This window comes from Prunus persica, chromosome G2 (genome assembly GCF_000346465.2).
Source record: "Prunus persica cultivar Lovell chromosome G2, Prunus_persica_NCBIv2, whole genome shotgun sequence".
NCBI lineage: Eukaryota > Viridiplantae > Streptophyta > Magnoliopsida > Rosales > Rosaceae > Prunus > Prunus persica.
The window spans coordinates 21706044-21724850 of NC_034010.1; the positions used below are offsets into that span (position 1 = coordinate 21706044).

Below are 18807 nucleotides of genomic sequence, written 5' to 3' on the forward strand. Positions count from 1 at the left end.
CAAAAAAAGCCATATCCAGAGAGCAAGCTTCCTCTCTTGTCTGTAAAAACCCAGCAATCTCGTGCACTATTCACCCTTTTTCTCCATTTTCTTCTTCTGGCAGACCATTTTCACATCTGACAGAATTTCTGTCAAGCTGCCGGAAGAACATGGTTCTTTCTTTCTCTCTTCTCAGCCAAATTTGCTTGCAAACCTCTTCTTCCTCACCTTAACACTCCCATTTTCTCCCTAGAAAGGCATATTTTCCTATTTGGTACTAATCTCATGCTGATTTTGCTTCCATGCCACAAGCCTCTCGTGCAAAGCTAGAAAATTTATCTGTAAGCATCAAGAAATCATCTGTAAGTTACTGTTGTTTTAGTTGGTGAAGGTAACCAGAACGCTTCCTAAGGCTCTACTGCCCTTTCGAAGCACTTTTGGGGCTTGATTTTAGACTCAGACACAGGGGGTAATTTCAGCAATTTCCCTTTTACGGCGGCCCAGCCCATTTGTAACTGCCGGAAGAAAAAGACCCTTACAGTATGTAATAGAAAAAAACTGATTCCTTCCCAAAATTGTGATGAAGTTATAAAATTCAAGTTTTAGTCGTTAATGTTAAATTTTGTGAATTCGCTAGATATAGGGGAAGAGAGAGTAATTGCAATTTGATTTTTATTTTTATTTTTCAAAATAAAAACTTTCATTGAATTGAACGACAAGCCAAGAAACGTAGGAAGGCAAAAGATTTAATGATAGGACTATGGCAATCTGATATTAAGTGGAAGAGAAGTGTTTAAATTTTCTATCTTATAAACTTCTTCATCGTCATACATTGCTCAAGTGTATTCCTATTATTTTGTGTAAAAAAAGAAAGAAAAGAAGGTATATTCCTATTATTATGCAAATAATAAAGAAGGAGAATCATACATTGTGGAATGGGAGGGGGGTGAAAAGCGAGGGGGTGGCTGCTAGTGATGTGTTCCAAAATAAATTTTGGTTGAACGCTGATGCATAGGGTGGATTAGCAGTAATGACATCTTTCTTTCCTTTTTTTTAAATTTTATTTTTAGTTATATGGAACATACAAAAATACCCTTAAAACTTAATGGAAATTTTAACAGGGTTAGACATAAGTGGTGAACTGCAACACTTAAAAAATTCAGGTGGTTGAAAATAAAAATTAAAAATTCAGGTGGTAATGACGCACTTACCTAAAAGTTCAAGTGGTATTTATGCAAATTTCTCATTCATATTTTATCTGCCATACTCGGCTAACCACTTAAAAAATAATAATGTGTTAAAATAATAATAATAATCTTGTAGAAATTGGGTGAAAGTTTAGAATTTAAAGCTTCACATTAGAAAAATATTTAAACGGAGCTAGCATACATTTTGCACCAAATAAAAGTAAGATAGATAATCCGAGCTTAATGAAGAACTTTTTTTTCTAAAACTAAAAAATATATATTGTGAATGAGGAGATTTGTTTTTAAGAAATCTTAATGTCGTCAATAAATTGATAGTGTATAGAAATCTTTAATTTATATTGTCTTTTAAGAAATCTTAATGTCGTCAACAAACTGGTCATATATTTTGAAGATGAGGCAAAGCCATCATCAAAGCATGTACATGAGAAACTACTTGAAAATGGACATAATCCGATTTCCGACAAGGACCGGATGCTCTGCTAAACTTTTTCTCTCCTCACCCCTCGGCTTTTAGTTTGATACAGATATGTAATGAAGTAGATTCATCCACCACAAGCCACCTATCCAAAACAAGAGTAATCATAAAATTTTAAATTAAAAAAAATATTTGAAGAGGTTGCTTCACTTAAACTTTTAAACATTCGATTACATGTTTAATTTCACTTCATAAAACGGTAAAACATTCTTTAGTTAATTTATGATGCTTAGACCAAGGACTACAGTTTGGAGGCTGACAATGTCAGCAATCTGGGCAACTGCTACATCTTAACAGAATTAAAATTACACACTTCTTGCGAGCATTTTGATAACAAATACTATGATACCATTATTCTATTTAGCTGTAAAACCCGGTGCAGAAACCCGGAACCTGAACTAAAACTGGTTCACCGGGACACGATCGCCGGTTTCACGCTTTTAGGTGCCATGATATACTGCAACACCAGCTCACAACTTAGATGTGGGAGCAGAAATTGGTCTAATTGGCCTATTCAGGGACTCTTGAGTCAATGAAACAATGAGCTGCCATCAAAACATGCAATAACTTTAGTGCATCACACACTCAAGTAATGCTTGGATGAATACAAACCTAACAGCAAAGTTTTTACCTCTCCATTTCTATTAAACATTTGACCTGAAACAAATCCGCGTGCATTATAGGCAATGGGACTTACTATCTGTTAAAAGAAGGCATGCATGCATCAGCATTTTAACAAAACTAAACGATGTGAGAAAGAATATCGATTTTGAGACTTACCACATAGAGTAACCAGTCATCAGCTCTAACTGGGCGGTGAAACCACATCCTGAGAGAAATTGAAAATATATATATATATATATATATATATGTTTAATAAGAATTTTTCAATCACTACCAGCATGGAAGAAAAAAGGGACACCATGCAATTTATGACTCTTGCACACTCTTGCATATATGAAAAGGACTTACGCGTGGTCCAAACTAACTTGGGATGACTTAACTCCCCTTCTACGATGGGGATTCAAACTGACACCAGAAAATATCAAATCTGAAGCATATGCTACAACACATCTGCAAAATAATCATACAACAACAATCAATTATATACCTACATACAGATATCGAAATATGAACAATAGAATATCTACAGAAATCAATCATATACAAAACAATCACCACATCGGAAAACAATAATCAGTAATCCATGTTGAATGCTGCATGAAATTTTACTTACATTTGGATGTATGAAAAAGGGCAAAAGGGAGGCCCAAAATGAGCTACATTGTGAATGTATTTACTAAATGTGCTAGATACTCACAAACATAAATAACCCGATAACTGACCCCAAAAAAAAAACAGAGAACTATCAGCTTAGCTTACTGATAAAATGGGTGCATACCTATGCAAAGCCTGATCATCTGAAAGTTTTCCTTTTGCTCTAAACCAGAACCTCAAACTGCAATGTCACTAAATTCTACTTAGATAAAGAGTTTAGTACCAAAACTGGTAAATCAACGAAACAAAAAATAAATATCCATCTTCACATAGTGTGAAGCATACTGAGGGCACAATAAAAATTTAGATTACGAAACACAGTAAAGCAAGCAAACCTTGGTGGGGATTTAGTCTGATTGGTTGAGCTGCTAGGCTCACAAAATCGTATCTCTATAGGCCAAGGGACAAATTTCTTTGCAGCTGCCTTGATTCGGTAAATCCTGAATCAAGTAATCATTAGTATCATATAAATTTGAGATATCAATTATCCAACAAAACAAAAGCTTCACATATAATGAAAATCACGATGATGTGAAAAATAGATGATCATTCTGATCATTTAGTAAAACTATGCACAAAGTTTCACAACACTTATTATTAAATTTCTTGAAATACTATGCACAAAGTTTCTACTACATACAGCAGCTTTTATAAAATGTTTACCAAACAATTTCTTCCTTCAGCTATCAACCAACATAGCTTTTTGGCATCAGAACTTTTACACAGAAGTTATAGAAAATCTCCAACAAAAGCAAAAACCCTTGAATTACACTTTCATAAAACTTAAGATGGTTGTTCACTAAATTTTGTGCTAATGGAGGAAGCCTAATACAAAAAGTTAAACAGCTAGCAACTTTTCTGAATTTTTTTTATTTACAAAAACATTAAACAGAATGCTCTGGCTGTTCTGTTCAAAGCCAATATCTTTGGAACAAAAATAAATCCAAATGATACTAAATTTTCAGAAAGGAAAATGTCACATCCACTTGAGAAAATTCAATTTCATACAAAATGGAAGGCGCCAGTCCAGAGAAAGACATTTTTTGTCCATGGTTTCCGCCCAACGAAAGTTCTGTTCCATGAAAGGTCCAGATCCATGAACCATCCCCTCTAATTTGTCATACAAATGGGGGAAGAGCCTTTACCGTATCCGACAGGATATTCTGTTCCAGAAGGCTAAAAGTGTAAAATGCATAGCTATGTGACTGTTTCAACTATACTCTAAAAACATAGTTTAAATAGAAATCCCAACTGAACTCCCCAATACCCAGAAAGGAAAAAGAAGAAAAAAACAAATGAATAAATTACAAGGCAAAATTAGAACAGGCTTGATTGCATATAGCAGAGAACTACAATGCAACTACATATATTACCTTGGAAGACGCGGATCAAGGAGACGTTTTTCACGTAATTCTTCCATTGACAGAAGCTGTTATGGATCAAGAGTTCAACATTTACAGCCAACATCAGCTGGAAAATTGTTAATAAATAAGCTAGAAAATGTTACCGTATCTGGATCAGGCACGGATGGCATTTTTGCTTCCTGATGGACAGACCCTTCTTCTTCTTTCTACAAAATAAATCTCACCCATCTTAAAACCAACGTGCAACTTTGCAGCAGTTCAACCGTAGCTACCACTTTAGCATACATTCAAGATAAGCAAATTTACAATATTATTAGGACACAAGATTTATTATACAACATCATTCAGCAGGCATATCGACTCTCTGGATACCATTATTAAGGCATGGTTCTTAAGACCTTTTGCAATCTGATAAACAAATCTTGATCAAGACTTGACCTCCTAGCCATTTTGATATGCAAAATATAATGACAAGCAAAGAAAGTAGTATTCAAAAGATTTTTATCTGATCATTTGTTCGACCAAAAACAAAATTCTGATCATTTGTAAACTGACTAAATAAACACATACTTTAAATGAAGCCAGTATCGTGAAAATGTTAATCCCTTTTTGTATTGCGTCCACTCTTCGAGTAGCAAAGCTCTTCCCATCACGTACTCGGTGAACTTGATATATAATTGGTGCTGCAAAAGCAATATTACAGACATAAGCTTTCTAAATATATTTATATCGCCTCCACATTTAAGATTCTTATCCTCAGATATTAGGCTCATATCCTTACTGTTAAAATCCCCAACAAGCAGAAAATGCGCATGCAAACTATGGACAAGTTTAAGACAATCAACAGTTTTCGTTGCTGCAGCCAATGCCTGCATTTTATAGGATATATTAGAAACAAGTATGCTATGGAACTGCTTCTAAATAAATTCCCAGCCATGATACAACTTTTGTTCCTGAATGAACTCAAAACTATATGGATAAAAGAACAATCATTTCGAGTTGCAGATATTATTATGAAGCGCAAGGAAATTAGAGAAAAGCAAATATGGCCATTCACTTAAGAAAAAAAAGAACATTGCATTTACTGTGTTTATAACAAATTTTGCATTATTTAAAAAAATCAAGTCGAATTAAGTAGAAACTGGGTGTGTAAACATATCAATATTTTCATAAGCACATTTGAATTATTTTATAAAAAATCAAGTTGAAATCTAAATAAAAAATTATTGTACAACTAAAAATTAATATTTGAACAAATATAAATCACTGTAGAAGATTGTTAAGTGAATATAAGCAATCAATTTCAAACAAGTGCGGAGTTAAACTTTGTGCACTTAGAAAGGATGTACTCTTTTGTGCTTTCCTTTTTTATTTTTTCTTTTTGGGGCAGAACTAGGAGGATCATGCATGCAAGTTTAAGTTCTACAGTTCATCACACTATTTCAATATCGTTTAACATATCTACTATACATTCATCGAGAAACATCCAGTAGAAAAATATTAAGGAGGAAGAGAAAAAGTTACTTAATCATGCCTGTCCAACTAACTGTCCTCCAAAAACCTGTCCGAATCTTGGTGCATCTGGCAAAGTAATCCCCTGAAATATGTTTACCTTTGAAAACAAAAGGAGAACAGAATCTTATCAATCAAAATATAAAAGAAAATCACATAAGAATGCCACTGTCAACAGGCACCATGAAACGTATATTAAGTAGTCTATATTTCTAAGCAGAAAGAATCAAAGTTCCGAATCAATTTACATATGGCATATCCAGAAGAGAAATAATAGTGGACTTAGACATGCAGAAAAATCTACAATCACTAAAGTCAGATAGCACTGTACAATTGGCACTATAAGCATCACATCATAACTAAACAATCAATATATCAAATCTCCTAGACAGCAGTATAGCACTGAACTGAAAATATAAAAGATAATAAGAGTATTCTCTTAAAAACTTCGAAGAAACATACTTCAATTGGTTCCAAATGCAAAATATTCTCAACAAGAGAGCACGTATCATGAGCTTTATCAGCATTCCAGATTGATTTTGGCTGCAGAAGAGAACAGTGTTCATGGGGCAGCACCAAGCATGTCAACTGCCATAAGTAACAACAAATCAGAAAGCCACTATTAGCATACATAAAAAAATATTTAAAGGAAAACCTTGTGAGCTTGAGCAACCAGAAAGATGTAATTGCCACAGAAAAACAATGCAATAGTCCCTACAATTGCCGCCCAATCTACTATTCAATCCCAGCCTGGTAGATTTCCATCTCCAAGCACCCAAAGCTTAATAAAAATAAATAAAAGAAATAAAAAAGCTAAACTAATATATATACGTTTCAACTACCTTAGATAAAGCAATCACATCAGCCTGATGTTCCAATGCTGCAAAACCTGCAAAATTACCTTCGCATTATACTTCCTTGATAATTGATGGTGACAATTACAATCCCAGCTAGATTATTGCAAATCATTGGCCAAACGTCCTAAGTACAAGATACATAATCTATATCCTCAACCAAACTAAGACTTCGTCTCAAGAAAATGGGGACAATTACATGTGTCTGGTTTCATGACAACATGACACCTAAACTTAAGAAATGCACCAAGATAACAACTCCATATACCCTCTGACAATCTCAAATCAAGAAATCCCTGCAGGCCAGGGACTGATCCAAGAAACTCAATTCTTATACAGACAAAAATTGTTGACGCATTTCATGTAAGCATCACCAAAACCAAAATCAGAAAGTAAACCAATTTCTTACATTCAAAGAAAAAGGTTCTCAGTTCTCACCATAACCAAAATAATCGTATCGTTTCAATTTGAACTCAGGTCGATTTCCTTCATCAGCATTAACTGAACCAGTAACTTCAGCCTGTGTAAGAAAACCACAATATAAGCTCACTCTAAGATCCAATATAAGTAACTAATAAGCAATGACACATTCAAACTAACCTCCCCATCCCATATGAAGTAAACCCCATCTCCGGTTTCACCTTCACGAACAACATACTCTCCACTATCTGCACAAAGAAACACGCTCAAAATCTTCAATACCATTACAAAAACTATGCAAACAAGTGAATTCACAATTACCCAATATTACATATGTATATGTGCACATAAAGTATAAACATTTATCGATAGAAACCAAGCTTAAATTCAGCAGAATAAGCAATTAGATAATAGAATTGACCGTAGTGCTTCAAAATGACGAGCCGGGCGACTTTCTTGAGAGAAGAGCTGGGAAGCCTCTGAAGCAGAGGAACGCAGCCCAGGAACTCAATCACTGCAAAATGCAAATCAAACAGACAAACGAACACAGAGAAGCAAGCTCAGAAACTAAACAGAGAATTGAAATTAGGGTTTGAATTTTGGTCTTTCGCGACAGACCTGATTCGGAATCCATGGTGGTGACTGGTGAAGCTAAAGTGCTTGCAATCGTTTCAACTGAAAATGAGAGAGAAAGAGGCCTCTACTATATGGTTGAATTGATGGTTTTTGGATCTGGTGCGTCGTGGTGTATGATAAAAGTTTGGACTTGACGTGCCTTGGCCAATGTTGGGAAGAAAAAGAAACGTGTTTAATTACGCGGGAGAGAAAGGTTGGTGCTTCCAGAAAACAGACTGATCCGGATTCCGTTTTGCTATTTTCGAGGCTGACATAAGTATCAGTGATGATGAGCTTCTATAATTTACACAATCTCAATTTCAGAAATGTTTTTTTTTGTGGTAAAAAAATTTCAGTAATATGTTCATCATCTAAATTACTTTTTCTTATATTTGCATAACAAAAAGTTATTTCATTTATAATAAACAAGTAATGAGTGTGAGAAAAGTATAAATAAATTACTAGGAAACTATTATTGACTCCAAAAAAATAATTTAAAACATTCACATGATTAGTTTTTTTGAAGTGACAATAATCATGTTTTATATCTTGTAGTGTAAAAAAGAGAATTTTTTAAAAAGCAATCATTATATTGATTTAAATTCACCTTACCAACTAGTTCTTAATCTAATAATATTTCTTCTTAATTGAATCCCTCTTCTCAACAATAACATTTTGTCCAAAATCAAAATTTATTTTCTCCATTCAAATGCAACGAGTTTTTGTATACATTTTACAATTATTATAAATCTATCAATAATGCAGATATGAGTTTAACTAAGTAAGCTAGAGTGAATATGCTCCTCAATCTACACTCGAGTTCGAATTGTATTCAAAACAAAATATCTATCAATAACAAGACATTTTTCTTTGTTTTTGGTCAAAACCCTTACTTGCTTTGAGGCCCAAAATAAATATATATAAAAACTTTATTTAAATGGTTGCAAATTATTGCAATTTTTATGACGTTGAAGTTTTGTTTTGACTCACTGCTCTCGAGTTCACAAGGGAAGGGTCCAAATCAGAATAAAGCCCATGTTCTGAAAATGTTGGGCCAAGCAATATAAATGGAGTCTCACCCAACAACTTAACTGGCATTGAATTTCAAGGCTCAAAGCCTAATCAGCCAATGCCCAATCATCTTTTAGAATAAAATTAAGCACATAAAACCAAATGAAGAAACAATGATTAAAGATCATACAAAACCTTGTGGAATAAAAGCATTTTAGTGAGTAGATTCTTGAAGCAACCCAAAAAGATATGAGTTTGACTTGCAGGTAAGACCTCAGCACAAATTTAGTGAGCAGATCTCTTTCTTCTCCTTGGGTCTTTCTTTTAAATTTATACAGATAGATGCATGTATATATGTTATATTCTTTCTCATGGAACACCAATCCAAAGTTAGCACAGAACAGAAGACTCGAACTTCACCTCTCCCAAGCCCCCACTAAACCCCTTTTGTTTATAGGAAACCCCATTTTCTTTCCACAAACATATTTTCAGAACCTGGGTTTTAGCTAATTAATGATCTTTATGGTGGTAGTTCATTCTCAACCTTTCCCTGTTCCAAATTTTCAGAATCTGGGTTTTGTTCAGTTACAACTTTTGACTCATGGGATTTGATCCATATTGGTCTGAGACTGCTGTTCTTTAGCTGCCACTCTGTTCTGTGCAAAGTTACAGATTCTGCATATGTTTCTGCTTAGGTGCAAGCTCATGGCACTTTGAGCTTTGATACATGTAATATCTCTGATACTTAATTCTTCCATATAGTGCCTGTTTAGCTGTTGGTATTCTAATGAAGAATGTTTCTTTGATATATAGAGATAATCTTTTTGAAAACCTTGAACTATAGATCTCTATCTTAGTTCCTAGTTTTGTTTGTTTAGTTGATATCTAGAGCTATTTCTGTTAATCTGCTCTGCAATTCAACTAGATTCTAGAATTTCACCCAAATATAGTGTTCAACGCCTATTTTCCATTTATAATTCAGTTTAATCCATTCCCAAATGTGTATCTATTGAGCTGGGCGGAGGGCCCAAAGTAATTGTTTGCTTTGTTTTTTCTTGATTTCACATCAAGTTTTTGATGTGTGTTTACATGCTTTGCTTCATAGGCATCCATGTCAATCTGCTGTGGGATTCCTATCCTTGAGTCTGTATACTGTCTGGCCTGTGCTCGTTGGGTGTGGCTGAAATGCCTCTACACTGCAGGCCGTGAAAGTGAAAACTGGGGTCTGGCCACTGCTGAAGAATTTGAGCCTGTCCCTCGTTTTTGTCGCCTAATTCTAGCACTCTATGAGGAAGATCTCCGTAACCCGCTTTGGGCACCCCTCGGAGGTTATGGCATTAATCCTGATTGGGTAATCTTACGTAAAGACTACGAAGAAACCTTTGGCCATGTTCCTCCCTACATGATCTATCTTGATCATGATCATTCTGATATAGTCTTGGTAGTTAGGGGACTCAATTTAGCCAAGGAAAGTGATTATGCGGTTATGCTTGACAACAAACTTGGGCAGACAAAATTTGATGGTGGCTATGTCCACAATGGGCTATTGAAAGCAGCAGAGTGGATGTTTGATGCAGAGTGTGAAGTTTTGAGGGAATTGGTAATGAAGTATGCAAATTATACCCTGACATTTACTGGACATTCACTTGGGGCTGGTGTGGTGGCATTGCTGACATTGTTGGTACTTCAGGATCTGAAAAAATTGGGAAATATTGAGAGGAAGAAGATTAGATGCTATGCTACAGCCCCCTCTAGATGTATGTCACTGAATCTGGCTGTCAGATATGCAGATGTTATCAATTCTATTGTACTTCAGGTATGATTATCGCATTTGATTCTAAACTTGTGTGCTTTGTTCCACGTATATTGGCGAATGCTTACACGATTTAATTTATCGATATAATGTAGTGAAACATGAATGGTTAAGAAAAGAAAACCTTCATGGACTGTACATATAATATGTCGGATGGGGAAAATTGCCACCAATTAGTAAATAAGGCTGGCCACATGAAATGAGTCAATGTTCTTCACCAGGCCGGAAATAATATATGCTTTTTGCACATGGATATGATTATAGGTCCTCAATGTTCTAATGTAGTTGCTATAATGAACCAGGATGATTTCTTACCTCGGACAACAACCGCTTTAGACAACTTATTCAAATCACTTTTCTGGTAAAACACAGTACGTTTTTTGTCACCTTTCTTGCATTTAGTAGCCCAATGCAATATATACTGATACAATTCAGATTGTACCTGTATTATCTTCTAGAGATGCTAAGTGAGGTTGCTTTCCTTCATTTGCACAGTTTGCCATGTCTACTTTGCATAATGTGCTTGAAGGAAACGTGCACGCTGGAAGAGAATATGCTTACAGATCCAAGGAGATTATATGCACCCGGGCGTCTCTATCACATTATTGAGCGGAAGCCCTTCAGGTATATCAACTTCCATGTGTTGTTTGTGTTGTTAAATTTTAAATGGCACCTGCATCGTATAATAAGTTGATAACTTTTGGGTGAGAAATATATTGAATTACAGTCAATCATTGGGAGCTTACTGGTTGCAGATTTGGAAGGTTTCCGCCTGTTGTGAAAACAGCAGTGCCTGTGGATGGGAGGTTTGAGCACATAGTTCTTTCTTGCAATATTACTTCTGACCATGCCATAATCTGGATAGAGAGAGAAGCACAAAAGGCTTTTGATGTAAGTCCTTAGAGCCTCCATTATAGTTTGAATTTCTGCAAGGTTTCTAAATGATAATCCCACCTAGCTTAAGCTTCAAGATCTGAGATTCTATCCTTGTTCTAGTAATGATGTATTATTTTTCCCATGAGGTCAGTTAATGCTCGAGGAAGACAGAACTATGGAAGTTCCGGCAAAGCAGAGGATGGAGCGAAGAAAGTCCCTTGTCCGTGAACATAGCCTGGAGTACGAGGCAGCACTTCGGAGAGCAATAGCTTTGGATATCCATCACGCCTACTCTGATTCACCGTATGGAACATTTACATTTACTGAAACGGAAGAGGGGGAGAACTCTGGAAGATCAAACGGGGAGACTCCTTGTGAATCATTAAAAAGGAGGACAGAAAGCTGGGATGACTTTGTGGAGCGGCTTTTCGATGTAGATGAGTCTGGTGACATGGTGTTCAAGAAGTAATAACTTGGCCGATGAAATCAATTCTTTGATTCTTGTGAACCATCCTCCTTGGGGGTTCATGATTGTGTTTTAGATTGATGGTGGGGAAGGGGAAAGAGAGGCAGTGTATGGAAGTGAAGCTGTACATAAAACGTTGGCCTGCCATGCCATCATCAATTCTGAAAAAATCCCAATGATTATATTATAAGATCTTCCGCTCATGATTTTGTGGTCATTGATTCCTGCGCCTTACCTTGAACAGATGCTTTGATTCCTACCTACCATTTTTAATAATTTTCTTATTGCAAATTCAATAGTGTATAAAATTTCTGTGAAGAACATTACTGATCAGAAACAGCAGCCGGCCAGAAACTGCTTACGGGGGGAGGCAGGGGCCAGAAACTGCCTATGGGGGAGGCAGCGCCCATGCCACAGCCGTGAGTCCGTGACCACAATAATCTTTGAGTAAATCAGTGTACGCTTATATACTCAAGAGAACACATTGAAAACTGTAATTTGGTAGAAAAATGCAAGTTCTGCTAGCAATGCTTTCTAAAAGACTACGAGGGATTTTACATTTAAATCACTTTTACATATGAATCATGGTCGGTGTTCGACTACAAAAAAGTTCAATCTCGTTGTTAGCCACTGTCCTATCAACTAGTATAGGTAACTGACTAATACTAATACCTCATCTAGAATAATGGGCACAACATTTTTTGGGGATAAAATGTTTCCTTTTTTTCTGAGAAAGAAGAAGATAATACGCTATCTGGACAAACCTCTTCCTTCAACAGCAATTAATAAAACACTATCCGGAGAGACCTCATTCTAGTTGCTATATACTTGGAGGCCAGCAGCTTCCCCTGCAGTGAAATTCAAAGCTACAACTCATAACCGCATTCATCAAAAGGACAGGAACAATATGTAAACTAATTCTGATTCCTTTTGTTTATTAATTTTTTTTTTTATGTTCTCCCAACATTAAAAGTTTTTACAATTATGTGAACTGTTTTGATTCTGATTTATTTTTGTTCTCCAATGTGGAACAGGGATATTGTTATTTGCCATTACTAGATCATGAATGCATCAAGCTAAATCATAGAATAATGCATTGCTATGATTTGACCCAAAAAAAGTTCCTTACCATGCATTCTCTTAATAAATTGTTCAAATTCCATGAAGTTGTGTCTTTCCATGAGAAGTGGACTGAGCCTAAGGTAGGTAAAAGATGACAAATGCCTTCCATCCGGATCAGTCAAGGGTTTGGCACTATCCAATATCTTCTTGTAGCTGACATGATCATGACAAGGAAGAGCATTCTCACTAGAAACTGGTACGCAAACATCCCATGCACCATTCAGCACCTGAAACAGTATATTATAATTTTAAGTGCCAAAGATTACCACCACGAACATGCATATTGTTCAATCGAGGGTATTTCTTTCACAATGAGTCCGGGTAATTTACAAAACAGAGACTTCTTATATTCAAAGAGTCCCTGTCTGCCGATGAAATGATAACTAAGACAATTGTTGCGTCTCGGATTGGAATCGTGATATTTAGAGTTAACCGCAAGGTTGCAGATAAATTTGATGCTTACTTGCCAGAATAAACCCTCAGAATCTCCCAGTGCCTCTTGGAAGTCTTCATGCTGGTCTAACATGTGCAATTCAGTGCACGCTAAGTTTAAAGTAGCTTCATGCTTCTTTAGCATTGTCACAATTGCAGCATAACCATCTCGATTGCATGGATTATAGAAGCCTGCAGCCAATTCAGCTGCATGACTGGCTGTCTTGTACCACCAGTGAAGACCTGATAGCTGCTTAACAATTAAAATAGCAAACTGGCTGATCAATTCATAACTAACCAAATAACTTCTCATTTCCACCCCAACTCCCAAGAGGAGAAAAAACACTTTCAAAACTTAACGACATTAGGCATGAAGAACATGCATAACATTCTTCATATGTTGATAAGAACTTGAAATTAAAGGTATTCTTCGAATGCGTTGAATGCTTTGTCCGCATTTTCAAGGAAAAGAGCATAATTGTCATTTTTTAACTTTAAAATATCAGATATAAAAAATTCATCTTTCATTTATGTTCAAAATCATGGAAGCTAACTCACCTTTGCAGCAATGCAGGTGCCATCGAAAGCTAACTTTGCTAGAGAAAGCACACGATCACCATGATCAACTAAAACTCGAGAGTACCAATTAAGGAAGAACCTGCCATAGTAGCTATCATAATCACCCCCATCGCAAAAGAAACCGGTTTCATGTGGCCGGGAATTATAAGAACCTGCATTATCTGGACCTCTACCCCAGAAGGAGTGTCCCCTTGCTTCTGCCGCCTTCCTCAGACTTTTCAGCAAATACAGGTCATAACACTGCACGTTTTTAAATGTTCAGAGTGAAGAACGCAACTTGCAAATGCAGTGCTCCAATTCTGCAGCAATCGACAGACTCATTCACTTGATAAACAGATAATATTTCATATAGTTACCTGAAATTCACCAATGCCGGGATATCTCCAACCATGCTTTACAGGACAAGATGGGAATCGTAATTCCCCACACGGACCTAGTCCAACTTGAATCATGGAGATATTACCATTTTTAAAGTACTCGTCAAACTCTACACGGAAGCTTCTCATGCAGTCAAAGTACACCTATATTAGTTAAAACATTAGCATTATGGCGCTGCCTACATAGGACTACCCTTCAAAACATGGTTCACTAATATAGAATTACTGCCATCTGTATATGGCAGTAATGAAATTTTCCGCACACAACCAAGTCTATAGATCAATAGATGTACACAGTTGATCACTACCTGGTTCAACACCAAATACAAACAGAAAGATTAATGACTGACTTATCATATCTGAATGTAATACCTCGACAGCTGTCCGGCCTCTTAAAACTCGCTCCTTGTCAATTCCCCATGAAAGGCATTCAGGATTACGTCTTCCCTCTCTATCAGTGAAAAATATGTCAGGGTTGCTTCTACCAATTTCAGCCACCCAATGGGGCAGTGGAATACATACATCGTCACCAACATTGCCTCCACATTCATGAAATGACATCACAACCTGAAACAGGGAAGTTGCCCATCAGACCCGGAATAAATTTTCAGAAGAACTAACCAAAGAACCATGTCTAAATGAATAAACTATCTCCACACTTTACAGTAATGGTTAATAGTGAGCGAATCCACAGTACGATAAAGGGGAGTAAGTTCCTTGATTCCCACATTGTACAGACAAAGTCTCAGACGTTTGCCAATAATTATAGGAAAACTATGGAAAAGATACAGATGACCACGAAGATAGCAACTATTAACCGCACATGTTTACATGACCATTACGAGCGAAAAGATTCTGCAAGTGAAAAAACATGTCCATATAAAACTGACCTGCAGCTTCAGCTTAAGCTCGCACACCATCTGAAAGAGCCTCTTGTATCCATTCCAGTTATACTCCCCTGGAGCATGTCCTTCTACTATTCCCCACCAGCAATCAACCATAACACCATCAACGTTAACTGATTTCAATATCCTTAGCTGCTTTAGTAGACCATCTGGATCAACCATCTCACACTTCATATTAATGACACCTAGCTGCCACCAAAAGATATGACACGATATAACCATAAATATCAGAGACTAAAATTAAAAACAACCATATCTATCAAATAAGTCTTGCACTCCTTGACATGGCAACCTCTAATGCAGGATATTGAGTAGAAAAGCATGGTAATGAAAAACTAGAAAAGAAAAATTATAACTTAGATAGCAAAATAATAAAGTAAAATTGCACAACTCACAGGTAGCATCACATAAACAGGAATGCATGAGGTGTTGGAGTAATCACGTTCTGGTAACTTCAGGGGTATGTCAACAATCTACAAGAAAGAATTCGAAGTGCGTTTAAGGATGTGACACTGCCCAACAAGGAAGCAACAACTTAACATTCAAATAATGATTATTACTAGAAATTTAAATGAGCTATATGAGACAGAATTTCACTATTTATGGGGTATTAGTAAATTCAATGCAGTTATAATCATTAATGAAGAAGGTATACATCCATTATTTGCTGCAGAGTCATGTCTCCATACATTGGTTTAGAGAAACACCTGTCAGTCTCGAACCCAGGACCTGCTGGGTTGTGTATGTAGCACAACTCCAACAGGCTACCAGAGACTAGCCATGCCTCCATGCATCTTCTAATAAAGGCTAGTGTTAAATAGGCTATTTATCGCCTTATATGTGATAGCAAAATCAACCAAGATGATACAAAGAATGACCATATACTAGAATTTGACAACAGCTTACCAAGAGATATAACCATTAAAGTCTAAACAACTTCGTTTTAGGAGATTGAATTTTGAACAACTTAGTCATAAGGAAAATGCTATGTGTACAGAACTTTACATAATTCTTTTACTTTGTAACGTGGCTACTCATATAGAGTGCACACAATTCACTCACACTTGTCCCCTGAATGTGTCACACACATATCACCACGCTTGATGGCAAGACACATAATGTGTCACATTATGAAGTAAAAGATTTTTATGATATCGTTTTCTTTTGTAGGTCTGGGTTGTAGCATAGCTCTAGTCATAGTACCTGTTTGTCACCAACATTATCCATGGAACCACCAATAAGAGGATGACTATCTGTTTGACCTCCTCCATCTCCCACAATGGATGAATTTTGAGACCGAGCACTTGAGGGGAGATCATAAGGTGATGAACTAGGAATAAAAACACCTTTCATGTTACAAGCATTAAGCTCCCCAGAGCTCCGATAGCCAGAAGTAACTCCTTTAAGGGAAGCAGGAGTTTGTGGAGACACCATTTGGGAAGATACTGCCGCAGAATTGACACCAGCAGGCCTTGGGCCCTGTAAAAGTGGAATAGAAAGCATTCCCATTCTGAAATTTGTTAGAAATGAGAATCACAATAGGATGCACCAAATGTCCTCCACGGCTATATTAAGGAGGTCAAAACCTAACATGCATTCATGATCTAAGATGAGCCAATACATGAACCACATAAGGAACATTTCAACCATCAAGTATGACAATAAAAATCACCTAAATCACCTAATAGTTCTGAATTCGTTGATGCAGTGGTTCTCTCTCTCTCTCTCTCTCTCTCTCTCTCTCTCTCTCTCTCATAAACAAAGCAAAAACTTTCAAAACAGCATAAACAAGCTTCTTCCCTGAGAGACAAGTACCTGAGATTTTGCAGGAAACGTTGTTCCATCTGGAAGAACAACCCAGCCAGCTTCCCTAGCCAAAGCCGCAATTACATCATTGATATCAGCCCTAACTCTAAGATTATAATTTCCATGCCTCCGTAGCCCTGCTAAGATCCTTGCAGTGATTGCCCTGCGCTGCCGCTCTCTTAACTTGGTTCTCTCCTTCTCCTCTATCGGTCTACACCTCCTGACTCCTCCCCCTCCTGGGGTCCCCACTTGTTCTTGAATTTGATGGTGCTGCTGAAACCGGTTATTATTACTACTTCTTGTTGGCATTCCTCCATCAACCCCCGCAATCATAGAGGTGGCATCAACATTCTTCTCACCATCTTCTTCATCATCGTCATCGCCCTCTTCTTTCACGTCCATCTCCATTTCTTCGTCCTCATCTTCTTCACTTGTTCCAATTAACTTCTGGATATCCGTAGCCATATTCTCCTTATTCCCTTAATCCTACACTTTTGACCCCCTGATTATCCTAGTTTCTTGATCCTTCTATCATGAATGTAGAAACCATAACTGCTTAATTTCCCACACAACCACTGGAAGGATTAAATTGTTCCAAACAATGCAGAAATCATCCTACTGATTCTGAGTTCCACGCTAATTTAGAATTTTCTGTCAAAAATTGGAACTTCAAAATTAGCCATATCTCATATTAATTAAAACCAACATACCGCCCAAAGGAGGGAGTGGGGGAGGGGAACAGAGACAGAGACAGAACAGTTGGAGGTTCAAATGAACAAGAATAATTCTACTTTAGTTAAAATTACAGAGACAGAACATACTAAAGTAAATTGGTTACACCTATCTGGCTTACATGAGTTGACTTCCATGAAAAACCAAAGCAAAATAACAGACAGAAATTATAAGACTTCATTCCTCATTGGTATTACTTTCCACGCACATATGCTCACAAAAGAGAAAGCTCTGAAATTTTCTCGGAAACAACTTTCTCAGTAGCCAAAGGTAGCCAAAAAGCAAAAAAATTTCCAAGTCCTGAGCTAAATTACCTTCTCAAACCAGCTCGGAACACCGAAGTTTCGCAAAATCGACTCCACATTGGCCGAAAGGCTCCATTTTTCCCTCGAATTCCACCTTCTCGTCCTCAGTCAAAGCTCACGCCACCATTCATTTCACCGATCCATCTTCTCTTCCATTTCCAGAACTGATTCACCGGGAAATCGTGCCCGAGTTTTCCGGCGACCGGAACTGGAGTACGGCGTCGTTTAGGGGGAGAAGGCGGGGCTCCGACGAGGAAGACTGAGGGAGTCGGCGGGTCGGGTCGGGCGGGAGAGGGATTGGAGAAGGAGAAGCGTGCGAGCATGCGAGGAAGGGGGCTTAGGGGTTGTCACGCGTGTGAGCGTGTGTTGGGGGTTTTGTTTGGCACGAACGAGGCGTGTGTGTATGAGCGAGTGATGTGAAGGGCATGCGTTTCACGGGTTGAGCGTGTGGAGTGACACGTGTCGCACGTGCCCAGAGCGTGGGCTTGAGAGATCCGGAACACGAGATTTGGGTGTATCCTGATGGTGCAATCACGTGAACTGTGTTTTTTGGGCGCCAGGTAGTTGTAAAACTGTTGTGAAAGTCAAATGTTGTGTGAAGGTGAACGGTAATGTCACCACGTGGATGAACAATTATGAGTCGTTTTTTTTTTCCATTGATTAGGAATTCAAATAATT

At 37.2% G+C, this 18807-nt stretch overlaps 3 protein-coding genes across 4 annotated transcripts; 1 reads left to right on the plus strand and 2 right to left on the minus strand.

The window, feature by feature from the left end:
• Positions 1764-7956, minus strand: LOC18784798 (acyl-CoA thioesterase 2). The gene is made up of 17 exons (XM_007220966.2): positions 7709-7956; positions 7512-7604; positions 7271-7338; positions 7109-7190; positions 6659-6705; positions 6279-6404; positions 5839-5916; positions 5086-5173; positions 4875-4987; positions 4448-4510; positions 4314-4369; positions 3276-3380; positions 3065-3121; positions 2635-2736; positions 2443-2491; positions 2294-2362; positions 1764-2207 (listed from the first exon to the last, which is right to left on the minus strand). The coding sequence occupies exons 1-17, from the start codon at positions 7722-7724 to the stop codon at positions 2133-2135; spliced, it is 1287 nt and encodes a 428-aa protein (XP_007221028.2). The 5' UTR covers positions 7725-7956; the 3' UTR covers positions 1764-2132.
• LOC18787563 lies at positions 8866-12088 on the plus strand. 2 transcript variants are annotated; one of them, XM_020558609.1, is made up of 6 exons: positions 8866-8982; positions 9822-10532; positions 10832-10890; positions 11025-11153; positions 11285-11420; positions 11557-12088. In XM_020558609.1, exons 2-6 carry the CDS (start codon positions 9828-9830, stop codon positions 11872-11874), a joined length of 1347 nt encoding a protein of 448 aa, XP_020414198.1. In that variant the 5' UTR covers positions 8866-8982; positions 9822-9827; the 3' UTR covers positions 11875-12088. The 2 variants fall into 2 exon arrangements, with proteins under 2 accessions (XP_020414198.1, XP_007218001.1); XM_007217939.2 differs by lacking the exon at positions 8866-8982 and adding an exon at positions 8998-9445.
• LOC18784624 (beta-amylase 7) lies at positions 12352-18737 on the minus strand. Its single transcript, XM_007220161.2, has 11 exons — positions 18139-18737; positions 17102-17743; positions 16490-16765; positions 15682-15759; positions 15272-15475; positions 14754-14948; positions 14361-14525; positions 13984-14244; positions 13457-13675; positions 13001-13220; positions 12352-12719 (listed from the first exon to the last, which is right to left on the minus strand). Exons 2-11 carry the CDS (start codon positions 17555-17557, stop codon positions 12685-12687), a joined length of 2109 nt encoding a protein of 702 aa, XP_007220223.1. The 5' UTR covers positions 17558-17743; positions 18139-18737; the 3' UTR covers positions 12352-12684.

Bases quoted from the DNA above. Each gene is read 5' to 3' on its own strand.
- LOC18784798 (XM_007220966.2), bottom strand. The intron at 7,191-7,270 runs GTTAGTTTGAAT...TTTCTTACACAG, and splicing joins ACTTCATATGGGATGGGGAG to GCTGAAGTTACTGGTTCAGT. The intron at 4,370-4,447 runs GTAACATTTTCT...GATCCATAACAG, and splicing joins CCGTGCCTGATCCAGATACG to CTTCTGTCAATGGAAGAATT.
- LOC18787563 (XM_020558609.1), top strand. From the start codon at position 9,828: ATGTCAATCTGCTGTGGGATTCCTATCCTTGAGTCTGTATACTGTCTG. The intron at 10,533-10,831 runs GTATGATTATCG...ATAATGAACCAG, and splicing joins TCAATTCTATTGTACTTCAG to GATGATTTCTTACCTCGGAC. The intron at 11,421-11,556 runs GTAAGTCCTTAG...CCATGAGGTCAG, and splicing joins AAGCACAAAAGGCTTTTGAT to TTAATGCTCGAGGAAGACAG.
- LOC18784624 (XM_007220161.2), bottom strand. From the start codon at position 17,557: ATGGCTACGGATATCCAGAAGTTAATTGGAACAAGTGAAGAAGATGAG. The intron at 14,526-14,753 runs GTATTACATTCA...TAACTAATATAG, and splicing joins GAGGCCGGACAGCTGTCGAG to GTGTACTTTGACTGCATGAG. The intron at 13,676-13,983 runs GTGAGTTAGCTT...ATTGTTAAGCAG, and splicing joins GCACCTGCATTGCTGCAAAG to CTATCAGGTCTTCACTGGTG.